This window comes from Arvicanthis niloticus, chromosome 17 (genome assembly GCF_011762505.2).
Source record: "Arvicanthis niloticus isolate mArvNil1 chromosome 17, mArvNil1.pat.X, whole genome shotgun sequence".
NCBI classification, from domain to species: domain Eukaryota; kingdom Metazoa; phylum Chordata; class Mammalia; order Rodentia; family Muridae; genus Arvicanthis; species Arvicanthis niloticus.
In genome coordinates this window covers 41,188,290-41,202,272 of record NC_047674.1, presented here as the reverse complement: position 1 = coordinate 41,202,272, position 13,983 = coordinate 41,188,290, and the positions used below count along the sequence as shown (strand labels likewise).

Genomic DNA, 13,983 nt, shown 5'->3' with positions numbered 1-13,983 from the left:
ATCCACTGACAGAATCACCATCACAAACATAACATTAAATTCATGATTTTCATGCCCTACTTGTCTAATTGAGCAATTAATGCTAATTACCCTGGATTGTATTTTGAAGTTTATCCTGTAAATATCAGTACAGAATTGCATCACTTAAAATTCTGGACTGGGAATGTGGCTCTGTTGTAGAATGCTTGCCTAGCATGCCTCAGGTTATAGGTTCCATCCACAGCAATGCCTTGCCATATAAAATATTAAATACATCTTGAATACTGACCCTTGGAAAAAATGCTGTTGAATACATGATAATACTATAAATAAACATTAGCCTTTTCATATTTTATATAGAACGTTGGGATCTCTGTAATTTTTACCCCCACTTTGAACCAAATTCAAACCTGTGTCTTGAGGACCTTCTTGGTTGTTTGTTCACTGTCTTCTGTAGGATCTTTCTGTCTACTCTTCATTTACATAGAGCTCCCCAGAGCAGAGCCGACATTCCATTCTTCCTAAACATTTGCCAGTCAGATCCACTTTCAATATTTAGCTGACTGAAAATTACACAGTTTTTTTTTTTTTTTTTTTTGTTTTTTTTTTTTTTTTTTTTTTTTATACAGGATAGCCATTGATGATTTGTGTCAATTGATGAGGAAGTTTTGCTGTACCTCCCATCACCTGTTTGATAGTGGAGAAGTTTTTCTGCTCAGTTCTATCTTTGTCAAATCAAAATAGCGACAGAATGTACTATTAGGTTAATTTTTATTGTTAAGTGAACACTTGTGCACAAATCATAATCACTTAGAAGGAGCTTAATTATTTCTGGCAGCTTGAATTTGAGTATCCATGATCATGGATAAATTCCCAATGTGGAATAGAGATATTTTTCTATTTTTGTTTGTTTTCTTTTCTATCCAGACTATTGAAGACCATTCTTAATGCATGTTTGATTTGACTGAAAATGTTTGCAACTGCATTTAGTTGTATACATGGAGTTTCTCCAAAGGAAGAGAAAAATCTGTGTACAAGGAAAGGGAGAGATTTACTTTTAAGAAGTGAATCAAGTGAATATGGGAGGTGGCAAGACCAGTATCTGCAGAGCGATCTAGCAGCAGGAAGCAGGAAGAAAGAGCTGGTGTCACAGCTCTAGACTGGAGGCAGTCAGGATGAAGAATCTGTTTCTAAGGGGAAATCCATGTTTTCCTCTTGGGATCTTCAACTGATTTGATTATGCCTACCCACACTATAGAGAATAACCAGCTTTACTCAAAGTCCAGCAATTTAAATGTTAATCTCATCTTCAAAAATACCATGAAAGGGATGTGTAGGCTGATTAAGTGAACACCAAGTTTATGGTGTATTTATGCTGGTGCGTGAGTTCTAGACCATCTTGCCCTATAAGAAACAACATAAAAGTACCTCTGTAAAACTCTGGAAAGCTGTAATGCTGCCAGTGCTGTGGAATGAACATAACGGTTCTTAGGAGGCTCTTCCTGGTTGTCTCACAGAGGAGATGCTGGCGTCGATCTTGGAGACACTGTGAACTGCACAGCTAATTGCAGTTTCTATATTTGCACTGGTTGCTTGGAGCTTAGAGGCATCACATGGCACAGCCCCAAGACAGTGTCTAGGACCTCAAGGCAGACATTTTAGGGCTGGCGTAGCTCTGTCACCTTGATTCTCCTTCTTGCTAATTTTTATTTATATGTACCTGGACATTTTCCAATGTTCTCATGGCTTCTTGTCCTTCCTATGCAGCTATATTTGATATTAAAATTCTGTTTGTGTGTTCGCAACAGTGCTGAATCTCTTAGAAATAGGGTTTTTTTTTTTTTTGTTCATGGTTTGATTCACTGGTTCTTAAGGATGTGGCCTGCCTGCCATAGGTTTGAAGTAAATGTGCTGAATAAATTAATGGATATATCTTCCTAAGCCACCCACCTCTCCAGTTCAGAACAGAGCAGAAGTTTATTATTATTATTTGGGGTAACATTTTATTCTAGTACATATTTAAAATGTCTCATAACCTTCAAAGCATAAGTCTAGATATCTGAGGAGGTGGGAGACAGATACCAGTTCAGACACTTTTGGGTTTTTTGTTTTTGTTTTTGTTTTTTCTAAAATGGCCACAGCTCCGAGTTGTCAAACCAAAAGCAGAAGGATTGATGTGGTGACCCTAATTGTCAACTGAGCCTCTTTCCTTTTGTGGAAAAAGTCCTTACAGACCAGAGGTCTGCAAGTCTACTGGGGGTGGGCAGTTCAGAGGCAGATTGACGCAACAATGGCTCTCCAAGTGTCTTTTTCGTGTACTGTGTGGGTGGTGTCTATCAGGAGAACTGTTTTGACACAGCAACGTCTGTTCTCTATGGAAGGAGGAGAGCTGCAGATATTCTGGTTGCATTGAGGTGACTCTTTGTACCACTGCGTTTGTAACAGGCTCGACTATACCTCCTTTTCTGGGACTGTTCTACTAGCCGACTTGTACCAAGAGTGTCTTAATGTTCTCTCCAACTTGACTAAACTTTCGACAAGCCATTTCTGTATTACTGTTCTGATCTCACTTTTCTCCCAGCCTTGACTTTGGAGAACTTGTAAATTCTTTATCTGCCTCTCTGGGATATGAAATTTTTAAAAACAGATTCATGCCAGTTTTTCCTGCCAGAGGCTTTTTTTTTCTTGAGGATGTTGGAGCCATCCCTTTGAAATGCAATAGCCAAGAAAGAATATGTGTGTCTACCTTGCGATTCCATGGGAGGCAGCAGCCTCATTCTGTAGGAGTATTGCTGCAACTTTAAGCTTTGTATGTCCGGAAATAAAAATAGAAGGGGCTTTTTTTGTTGCTTAAGGAATTAACAGACATAGTCATAGCTACTTCCTTGCTCTTTAAAACAGCCCAGTCCTTTGTATCAGCTCAGTCTGATTTGTAACTTCTCTTACTGCAGTATTGCTCCCAGTGGGATTCTTGGCTTTGTCTTCGACGTAAGTTCTCATTGACACCTTAAGAACTGACTTAGAAACCAGAGTTGTACCTTTTCATGTGTTGGGATGCTGTCTCCCACAGCATCCCAACACATGAAAACAATCAGGACCCTAGGTCAAGGGGTGATTGGTAGGCTTAGATTAGCAGCAGGCATTGGTGCTGATGAAGTAGCTCAGTAATTAAAAGTAGTGGCTAATCTTCAAGAGGACCAGGCTTGAATTCCCAGCATGCACATGGTGTCTCACAACCTCACAGTGTCTCACAACTGTCTGTTACTTTGGTTCCAAGGAATCTGTGCCTGCTTCTTGTCCTAAAGAGTTTGAATACCCATGATGCACCAACACCAATGGAGGCAAAATAACCATACAGATAAAAGTAAACACATATTTTAAAACAAAGGCAGGTGCTGTCCTTTTGCTTGGAGTATTTACCACCGTCACTTTGGAACTAGTTCTGCTAAAAGGCCATTCCTATTTTTTTCTAACCTAAGACAATCAATGCTTTTTCTTAATCAGTGTTTGTTGTCCAAACACTGGAGAATTTGAAAATATTCTTCTAATTTTCAGCGGGCTTGAGTTTCTCCCCCTATAATAAATATCAACTTTATATGAGCCTATGCACATGGATTCATCTTGACATTGTAGCATCCATTTTAAGGCACAACTGTACTGCTTATCTGCAGGTAACCTGAGCTGGTCTTTCCCTGTTAGATAGCTAGAAAATTACAAATACACAAACCATTTAGAAAGGTAAGGAGGGTTTTGCAGCTGTACAAAAGTATCATGAGTGACTCTGGTACTAGTGTAAGAGAAAGCAGATGCATTTTGGCTGGGAAGAAGCTGAACTTTTGGTTCCTACTACAAAATATGTGATGAATTTAATCAAGCTTTAGTTAGACAGCTTGCTTTCTTCAGTCTCTGATCTTTGGATTATCCTTGAGTGTAAACAAATTTTAAAAAGTTTAATCAAGACCTGGGGGATAGGAAAACCCCCTTCTCAGAGATGATGCCGAGAGAGAGAGAGAGAGAGAGAGAGAGAGAGAGAGAGAGAGAGAGAGAGAGAGAGAGAGATATGTTTCCCTGACTTCTTTGACTTCTTTCCTCAGTCCCACACCTGGCTTTGTATTCTCCTTTTCATGATAATCACAAAGAATAGTGCTTTTTTTGCCTGACCTCAGAGATGCTTGTCCTGTTCACCCTGCAATAATGCCCTTGCTCCCACTGGGAGATTTTCAGATGAATCTCTCTCTAACTCTGCAATGGTTGTTTGACATGTGAGCATGATTGCCCTGCTCATCAATTTCCAGACCCACGCCCCCTTTTTGTCCATCCCTACATTCTAATTTTTTGGTCCTGAAATCTATTTACTGCTGCACTTATCATAGCTACAAATCTAACTCTAGAAGGATCTCAGGGACAAGATGATTTTGTCACCATGGAAACCTTTGTGGAGACTGAAACACCAGAGACACATTAGTTTCATAACTTTCATGGACTATGAGGAATTTGTAGGATTTCATTAGTTGATGCTGACAGAAATTGCAGAGAACTAGAGACTGACAACATTTTTTTTTTTTGAGAAACTGTAGATTTAAAATCTGCAATTAAACTTCCTAAAGCATGGGTTTAATAACTTACTCTTTAATCTTGACTGCTTGGTTTTACAGATAGGCTGAAGATAATCCAAATGTTGTTGGTTCGTATCTCATCGGCCTCCAATTGCATATGAATTGGTGATAACAGAACCAGTGTAATATTATCTGTACCTAGGTTAAGTACAAGCAAAACCACACCTGTGATGACAGACAGATCTATTTAGGATTGGCTGCCACTCTGGATAGGCTACACATTTCTGATATAGAAGTTCCTGTCCTATTACCCCACGACAGCTGGCAGGATTCCACTTTAAAGACTGTTTCTCCTCTGAAAATATTCCAACAGAACATCTACACTTATGTTTGAGAAATTTATAATCTGAAGGGGCCACATGGAAAACCCTACTATTATCATTATACAAATTCTACATTAAACCTAAAAAAAAAAAAAAAAAAAGCTATTATTAAAGCCCACATTATCAGGACAATGGCTATAGCCTAGGAGCCAGGAGACCTTAACTCTCATACTGGGATGCCATTTTTTTACGGTGAGCTTCAGTGAGGGAAGGCTCTTAGCATCTTTATCTCTATGATAATCAAAGCATATACAAGGCATCAGGTCCCCCGAGATATAGAGTTATAGGTAGTTGTGAGCCACCTGATATGGGTGCTGAGAACTGAACTTGGGTCTTATGAAAGAGCAGTAAGGTATCCCTAATTGCTGAGCCATATCTCTGGTCCCATAAGATAATTATTTGTTGACTCACATGCTATTACTAAGAACAAAAATGATGCTTGGTAATAAGACATTACTAATGCTTAAAGAAGAATGCTTAGTTTTTGTGTCTGCTATTTCTCATCATTTCTCAGCTACCTAAGACATAGAGCCTATGAAACACTAGCTGTGGATGAGAGCAAGTCTACCATCAATACTTATTAGGGTGTGCTTTGCTGTGCATGACTGCAAGAAATAAATGCTACAAATCCTTTTACAAACAGTTATTGTGTAAAAATCACTGTGCTATGTCCGTTAAGAAACAGAAAATGGATCTGACATGAATTCTGCCCTCTATTCACTGACAGTCTACCAGGGATGTCAGAAATAAGTAAAAAGAGAGAAGGTTTGAGAGGTCCTAAGAGAACTACAGAAACAGTGTCCAAAGAGTTCTTGAGAGAAATTAATTTTAGCTCAGAAAACTGTGAAAAATGTCATGAAGATGAAATTCAAGTTTTACTTGAACATAAATAAAATGTAGACATGTGGACAGGGTGAAAACTTCTAGTGTAAGGGTTCAAAGACCCTGGAAAGTTACAAGGACAGTAGGCTGGGGAGGAACTGTCCAAGACTGGGTAATCATACCCTTCTAAGGAGACAGCTACAATCAGCCTTGAAGATGTGTTTGTGTGCGCACACACAGGCCTGGGTAAGAGTGGGGCAGAATGTGAAAAGGAAGGGAGTAGAAAGGGTTTCATGAATTAAAATCCTAAATTCCTAAATTTAGGATTCCTTAGTACTTTTAACTTGCTTTTTTAACAAACAAAAGGATTCAAAAAGAAAAGAAAAAGAAGAAGAAAAAAAAGAAAAGAAAAATAAACCTTAAGATGTTTTGGGAAACCTCCTTGCAACCCCAAACTTCCAGTCCCAAATATTTTGGTAAACGATTTCTGCTTAACTGCCATGTAATATTGACTTTGTAGAACTAAAGAAATTCAGACTAAGAATATGTAAGGGTTTATTTTAAGACAGTAACTTTTTAGAAGAAATATTAATCTAATGTATTGAATGTATGTATTTTCAAACTTTCTGTATTTATATTTTGAAAATTCTGACTAATGCAATTTTTCAAAAACATTAAGATTTTACAAATTAGAGTGAGTGGCTTTCTACACAGTTTTCATTCATAGCTATAGGTTTCTGAGATGGAGCTGTGAACTATGGATTTTAAAGTGTGTGGACACACAAAGAGACATGTGTGTACATGTGTACATACATATGTAAGACAGGGATGGGGGTGTAAAAAAAGGAATTAGAGAGTCAGAGAAGGGGGATGATTTAGTCCTCACCAAAAAAAGTCTCATAAATTCAATAGACTATATAATTATATCATAATTAGCATTTCATTTATTGAAAAATCTTTATGTTATTCTTTCTTTTTTTGCATAATGATACCACTTTTATCTTTAAAATCTGATGAAAAATATACTTTAAACACTTTGACACTGAGAACATTTTCGGCATGGGACCGGGGTTCTGCCTGAGTTGCGTGGTTAAGGCTCCAGTTCAGGGGCACACTTGAAGACTGAAGCACCATGGTCTCTTCCGCTCATCCTGCCTGCCAGAGTTCCCCATGGTCACCAGAAGGAACTGATGTACATAAGTTCCAAACACAGACCACATGGCTCAGGCTTAGTTGAGAGCTAATCCAATTAAGCATTCTGGGACATTTGAGAACACCCCAATCTTCTTTGCATTACCTTCAATCTCCATGATACACTCTCCAGACAACCCCAAAGCCCTGGCAGTTGTTGAATTCCCTCTTGACCTTTGTTGAGCTTGTAATTTTGCAAGCGAGAGGCATCCCTATGAGAGAGGGCACTGGGAACTGCTCGTGCAGTTGGGTCATCTCAGGTTCCTTACTTTCAAACCAGAGACAGCCCGTGGATTATCCTTTTCCCGTCTTCTGGGGAGTATGCAGATCAGATGTGTAAGGTCCCAGATAAGTTCACTGATGTTTATGTTATGAAGAACTCCAGTAGAAATCGCTTTCTAGGAACTATGCAGCAAACTGAGTCACCTTAACCATTTCCCTGCATCATCTTCTCCTGAGTAGCCTAGTGTTTCCTGCCACTTGTCCTTTTGACACAAGACAGAAAGGAAGATGATGATGACGAAGATGATAGTCACAGATTTCTGACAAGCCCCTTTACATGGTACATTGTTCCAAAGGACATTTAAGTAGAAAATACAGACGTACTATACTAAACCTATTATTACACTGAGAAATCATTAAGCTCAAAGGAGTAATGATGGTGTGCTGTTAAAATTCTGAATACATTTTCAATGTTTGTATTGAAAAAGAAAACTTTATAAATATGTAAATTTCTGTTCAGCAAATCCCAAATAAAATGCACTAAAAAACTGATATGTAGACAAAAGTTTATTTACACCGTACACCATTTTAAATATTTTATCCACAGCTGCAGCAGAGAAAGCTACTCAGAGCCTTCTAGAGAAAACTGCAATAATAAAGATGTGAAATATATTATTCATATAAAAGTGAGATTATTACTTTATTGCATTTAAAGCAATGAAGAATGTAGCTCAACAAACATTCATTTAATGACAAAAACTTTGCTTTTATATTATAAAGTAAAAAGTGTAGTAATGGCCAAACAGACTGTTATAAACTTTAAAAACTGCATAAATATATACATTGTGCTTCATGGTGAAGTTTTCTGAAAACTAAACCACATGAAGCTGTTACAACATGAATCGTTGCTTGAGGTTTATCTATAAAGATTACCTTACAAATCCATTCCACGGGTACTTACAACACGGGGTGGTGAGAACTGTACACTTGGCCGTCTCTCCACTAGCCTGACCAGTGAGAAATTACCATAAGAAAACACTGATGTTGGCACAGGAAGGGTCCCAACAGTGGAAAGTCACACTGTCCAGGTGGAAATGTCAGGCTTCCCAGGTCTCAGTGTCAGTGTATTCAACTGTGTCTCTATCTTAGTTCTCTTTGATTGTGTTACACTTCTGTTTGAAAGTCACCCTCTTGCACATCCAGAGGCAAATTCAGACACTTCTCCCACTCTGCGGGCCTCAGCTCCAGAGCAGCCTTTGCCTCCGTGTCTAAGACATTGATTGTGGTATAATGTTGGTATTCACTGGGGGTTTTGAAAGTGTCCCATGGATTCTTGTTTGGTGCTGGGTTTTCCTGTGGAGGCAAAAAACAGAATTGTTTCTTTCTTATGATTAGTATCACTATTTCCTGGCATTCCCAGGAAGAGGATATACAGTTTATAGAAGTCAGAGATGAATTAAAATTAAGGGTAGTTGCAAAGGGTAACTTCAGTTTAACTTTTCTTTCACTTTTCTATATTGAAATGTGTGAACAGTACCGTGGAGGTGAAAGCAGACAATATATTCAAATGTTATTATGGCTACTTGTTCCAAGAAAGATGGAGAATTAAGTCATTGATAAGATTAAATGTGGAAAGTCTAAAGATTATGGCAGAAATGTTAATGAAGTAAACAAATCTGAAAATAGTTCCCAGGACATGCTAAGTAGTCACTCAACCTAGTAGCATTTCACTGGAAAAAAACCACTAAATTAATTTCCCCCCCCCCAACAAATTAGCATATTTGAATATTCATGTATTGTTACATTTTCAAGTTTGGTATTCTTGGATGCTTACTTTCCATGTGGTTGTGTGGCAGATCCATCACCCTTCCTCTTAAAGATCACACGTGTATAGAAAATGTATCCAGCAATACAGGGGGACATTTTTAATGTGTGTATCCACTGTTCCTTGTAAGCGTTAGTGTACATATCTCTTATCATTTAAGATTCTGGGTTCTCCTAGTGCTGTTTGATACCACAGCTGCCCTCTTGTAGAATTCAGTTAAGTATACAAACCTACTCCAGTATCAGTGCTTTCATCCAGTAGTCTGCTAGGACTAACTAGTGAATTTTATTGATTTAAAATCAACTTCAGTTACAAAGATTTCCATAAGTGGGGGCATTTGAATGGCATGGGATAAGAGTATTCGAAAAGAACAAAATGGAAACCCTGACTGCAACCCCCTTAAGCAGACAATAAAAGCTGAGCCCTGAAACAACCAGTAGTTAGTCTGGTGGAGGCCAAATTAAGTAGAGTATTGATTAAAACTGAATTTATTTGTTGTCAAAAGAGGAAATGTCAGGTGAGGGTTGTCACTTTTACACTAGTCCATGTTTTAATTTGATATAGAGCCTCATGAAAATGTATCATTATTCATGAGAGACAGTTGAACAGAGCTTCAAAAAAATAATTCCCATACTCTTAGTTCCTTTTTCTAGCTTGTTTAAATTTCTATTAGCCCTTGAATTCATTCACCAAGATTGCTTGAAAATTTGTTCTCACTCTTTGTTTAAAGGAGACTCTGATTAATAAAAATGCTCTAGCTGTCATAAATGTCTTGTCCTCCTCTCGAAATCTGGTCTTCAGTTCATTATAACCAATTTCTAAGTGGAACACAAAACCATTACTTGGTTTTTATATTGATTTCACTACTTCAAACCTCATCTCAAGCCATATGGAAGAGACATGGTCTACAGAAATACTTATATCTACAAAACAAACCCTAAAATCCTGAGTACATTAGATGTTTTCAGGAATTAGTCTTATTATGAAAGAATCAAAGTAGCTAATGATAGGAACCGACGAAGAGTAAACTTTCAGGAAGATGAAGGAGATTTACCTAGCTTTATATGCTAAAAAAATCATGCCTCAAGCCTCCTTCCGTCTCCTTCTGCTTTCCCTCAATGAATACTCTTTAACAGGTGCTTTCTACTGGCTATTATATTATGTTCAGGGGAGGACATAATAAATCCCATCTGGAAAAGCAGAACAGTCCACTAGGGAACCCAAGATTAAAAGTCTCATACACACAGGTCCACATACCAGTTTCTATATGCAACGTGAATGTGACCTCGAGCAATGTATTCATTCTAGATAAACCCTCAATTTGAATACTTGCAAACAGAGATAAGCTTTGCTTTTTGTGACAAAGAAGTTGATGCCACCTGTCAATCAATGTCTTTCTTTGTGTACTTGAAAAGAGGTTTTTTTTTAGTGTCAATGAGGAATTGAATATCTGTTTATTATTTTGTAAGTATATTTATTATGGAAAGTATGTATAAGCAAATGAAACCATAAAGGTTATAATACACTCTGAGTTTACATATATTAATTGTAGAAAGGCATGGTTCTGTTAAGCGAGTGATGTATATTGATCATAATTGCTCTTTCTGTTATCTTCTTGTTTTCCCCTTCCTCCCTGTTTATTTCAGATCTGTGTTCCAAATAAAAGTAATATGGTAGACCAAAAGAAAGTAGTCCCTTTGACTAGAAGTCACCTGTCCTTCCTTGTGGAAGAGTTGTAAGGAAAACAGACTTGTACAAGCAGGCATGGAGCTTGTGAACAGGGCCAATGCCTATGAAATGTTCATCTTTCTGTGGGTTGGGTCTAACTCTAACATGAGGATAGTGTACAGACTCTCATAGGAGAAAGAGCCCCATATACTCCCTGGCTCAAGTGAATGTTAACTGTAGAACGGCTCAAAGGACTCAATGAAGCCTGCAGAGATAACTACAGAGGCCGGGAAAGGCTTTAATGGAGGTCTGAATCAAATGATATAAAATGATGTGACTTGCATCACATCATTAAGTTCTTAAGTTTCTGCTGTTGCTGTTGTCTTCTGAGTTCAAGTACAGGAGGAGGAGACAATTCAACTGAAGTATATGTGTTAAAAAGCCTAGTACCTACAGAGCCACTGTAATCTAAAATCCATGAAGCTTGTGTAGATGCTAATTTCAGGACACGCCAGTGGTAGCCATATTAGATGAGTATGAGAATTCAGAACCATCCAAAGCATGGCAGGATGCTTGAACATTTCCAATAGCTGATGTAGCCAGGAATGGCCTAAAGGTCCAGTAGGATTAAGTCCCTCTATCTCTCTCTCTCTTTTTTTCTATTTTGTTCTTAATCATTCTCTCTTTGTTTCCTTCATTCTCCCAACCTGAATTCCTGGAAGCTGTTTGGAGGGAGGAGATCTTGAGTAAACTGTGAAACTACTCAGGGCCATAGATTTCCTCTCTGGGGATCATGTAAAAAGCATCCATTGCTTTCTTGGGTGTTGTACATATCTTCCTGCCTGGAATGAAGTGAATAGACTCGGTGATATTTCAGTCTCCTTTTGAGTTCCCTGGTTGTATTGTTCTGCATAAAAAGCATCATTAGAGTATTGGGCAGGTGGTATAGAGTAGCAGCCCTCCCTCAAAACAAACAAACAAACCAGATTTTCTAAGAAAATGTCTGTCTCTTCCAAATTATGCAATTTTTCATTAGCAATGTATCCCTACAAATGATGTGACTGAATTAAGGATAATGAACTCAGTCGTATTTCTGTTATTAATCAGGGCTGGATAATGGGATGCTTTTTTTTTTTTTCTATTCTCAGATGTTCAGGACAATTGTCAGGCAGCAATAATGACTGCATCTTCTCCACTCCCAAGCTCCCAAATGATAAATATTTACAAATCTCTTCTAGAAAATGTAAAGTACTGCAAAGATGTGGGGTAATTAGTAGACTATTTTGATTATTAGGGAGCTGGGGTAGAGGCATTTGCGCCATTAATGATTTAATACCGAGACCAGTTGTAATTCACACAACAAGGGGAAATGACAATCATATTATAGCTGTCACTCAGCTGTAGCTGTTGCATAAGCCAATCAGACTTGTAAACACAACCTCTATTTAAAAACAAAAACAAACAAACAAACAAAAGCCCCACATGCACAAAAAAATGAGGTTTCAGTGTTCCTTCGATTCATTTTCACATCAGCTTTCAACATCCCAAAATGAGTAGCTAATGTGTTTAGGTCAAATCTCGGCAGTGTCATCCCCATTTGTTGCTAGCTGAAAATTGATGATTTAATATTTGGAGAAGTAGATGAGAAAGGATCACTCATAAACCACTAAGTATCAGGCTCTTCTATGTCTGGCCTCATACTAGAGATTTTTTAAAAAATATTTTTTTCTTGCTTTGCTGGGGGAAGTAGTTTGATATATACACTATTTAGATTCCAATTAAGAGCTAAAGTGTTTACCATTTGAATAACCATCATTTAAAAAAATACATGGACTGAGCTATTATTGCTGTGAAATAAACCTATAGTTACCATTTACCAGTAGCTTACCATGTCCAGTAATGTGTAAGTACTGAGAGGGAAAAATATGATATATGTATGTAGCATTCTTTAGCTTTTCATTCACCAATTTCATTAATCAGTTAGTTAACTAGGACTAAGACTCGTAAGATACTTATGGAAGAATCACTAGAAGATGATGATCAAACTCCATGTTACTCATGTCTATGAAGATAAGAAACATTATAGGTATAAGTAATATATCTTTCATCTATCTGTATTTTTCTATTTTACCTATCTATACTGATTATCTTTATCTATCTGTCTCTATCATCTATCTATGGATTTACCATGTATCATCTATCTAATCTATCTAATCTATCATCTATCTATCATCTATTATCTATCTATCTATCTATCTATCTATCTATCTATCTATCTATCTATCATTTGTTATACCTATAATCTGTTTAACCATCATCATCTATCTTACATACATGTAAGTATGATATAGATACTTACATACATCTATGTAAGTACGTATGTATGTATCCATCAATCTATCATCTATCTTTTATACCTATCATCTGTTTATCCACCTACCATCTATGTATATATGTATGCATGTATGTATGTATCTATCATCCATCTATCTATCTATCTATCTATCTATCTATCTATCTATCTATCTATCTATCATCTACTTACATCCATTTGTACATTGATCATTTTTCTATTCCTGTCTGGTAAAGAACCGCCCCCAGGCTACATTGCCTGGGCCAGAAACACCACATGTGAGCTGAAGAGCTGGTGAGAGGTGGCAGACCCAGCCCACCTCAGTGTCCTCACCCTTTGTAATGTTACCAGGACTGAAACGAGTGCACACACCATCCTTTGTTGCTCTACGTGTTCCATGTAAGAAGAGGAAGTTCGGCTTTAGCAGCAAAGAGCTGCAAGACTTGATCAAGGCAGTTCGAGGCTGTGTTTTCACAGAGTTCAAACTCCTAGAGTCCCAGCACAGTCCACTTACCTGTCGTTGTGAGGCCTTCTCTGGAGCTGTCATTGTCCCAAGCACTGAATTAATTTCATGGAGTCCTATACTACGATGGTAGTGGTATGAATGAATGAAAGGAAATGGTCCACAACCAAGAACCCAAGTTCCTGATATTGGTATACATCCAAAACTCTCATCACTAAACAAATCATCTTCTGGAGATAAAATGATGTCATCCGGATTTGAGTTATGCTTCATATTGATACCAGCATTATATTTGGTGGCCTTAAAATGGCAGGTATTAGGATAACCATGGGAAAATTTAGCAAACTGTTCAGAGACTTGCATTATTTTAATTTTATCTGGAGGGTGGGACAATGGCCATATGAAGCCAACCTGTTTTTGTTACATAACTAATCCTACTTAAAGCTTATCAGGGAGAACATATGAAATTAGAATGAAACACTTTCAAGGTTTGGTCATTCCTGGGAAGTCCTCTGGTCACC

General features: G+C 37.7%; 1 protein-coding gene across 3 annotated transcripts in view; it reads right to left on the bottom strand.

Annotated features, from left to right (window-relative positions):
- Positions 1 to 7,707: 7,707 nt before the first annotated feature.
- Adgrb3 (adhesion G protein-coupled receptor B3) overlaps positions 7,708 to 13,983 on the bottom strand; it is a 676,641-nt gene continuing 670,365 nt past the window's right edge. For 2 of the 3 annotated variants that reach the window (XM_034521545.2, XM_076915134.1), the window contains one exon: positions 8,169 to 8,506. In XM_034521545.2, coding sequence (XP_034377436.1) covers positions 8,318 to 8,506 — 189 coding nt within the window. In that variant the 3' untranslated portion in view covers positions 8,169 to 8,317. Of the gene's footprint in view, positions 8,507 to 13,983 lie in introns of all 3 variants that reach the window. The other variant, XM_076915135.1, reaches the window with a different exon arrangement.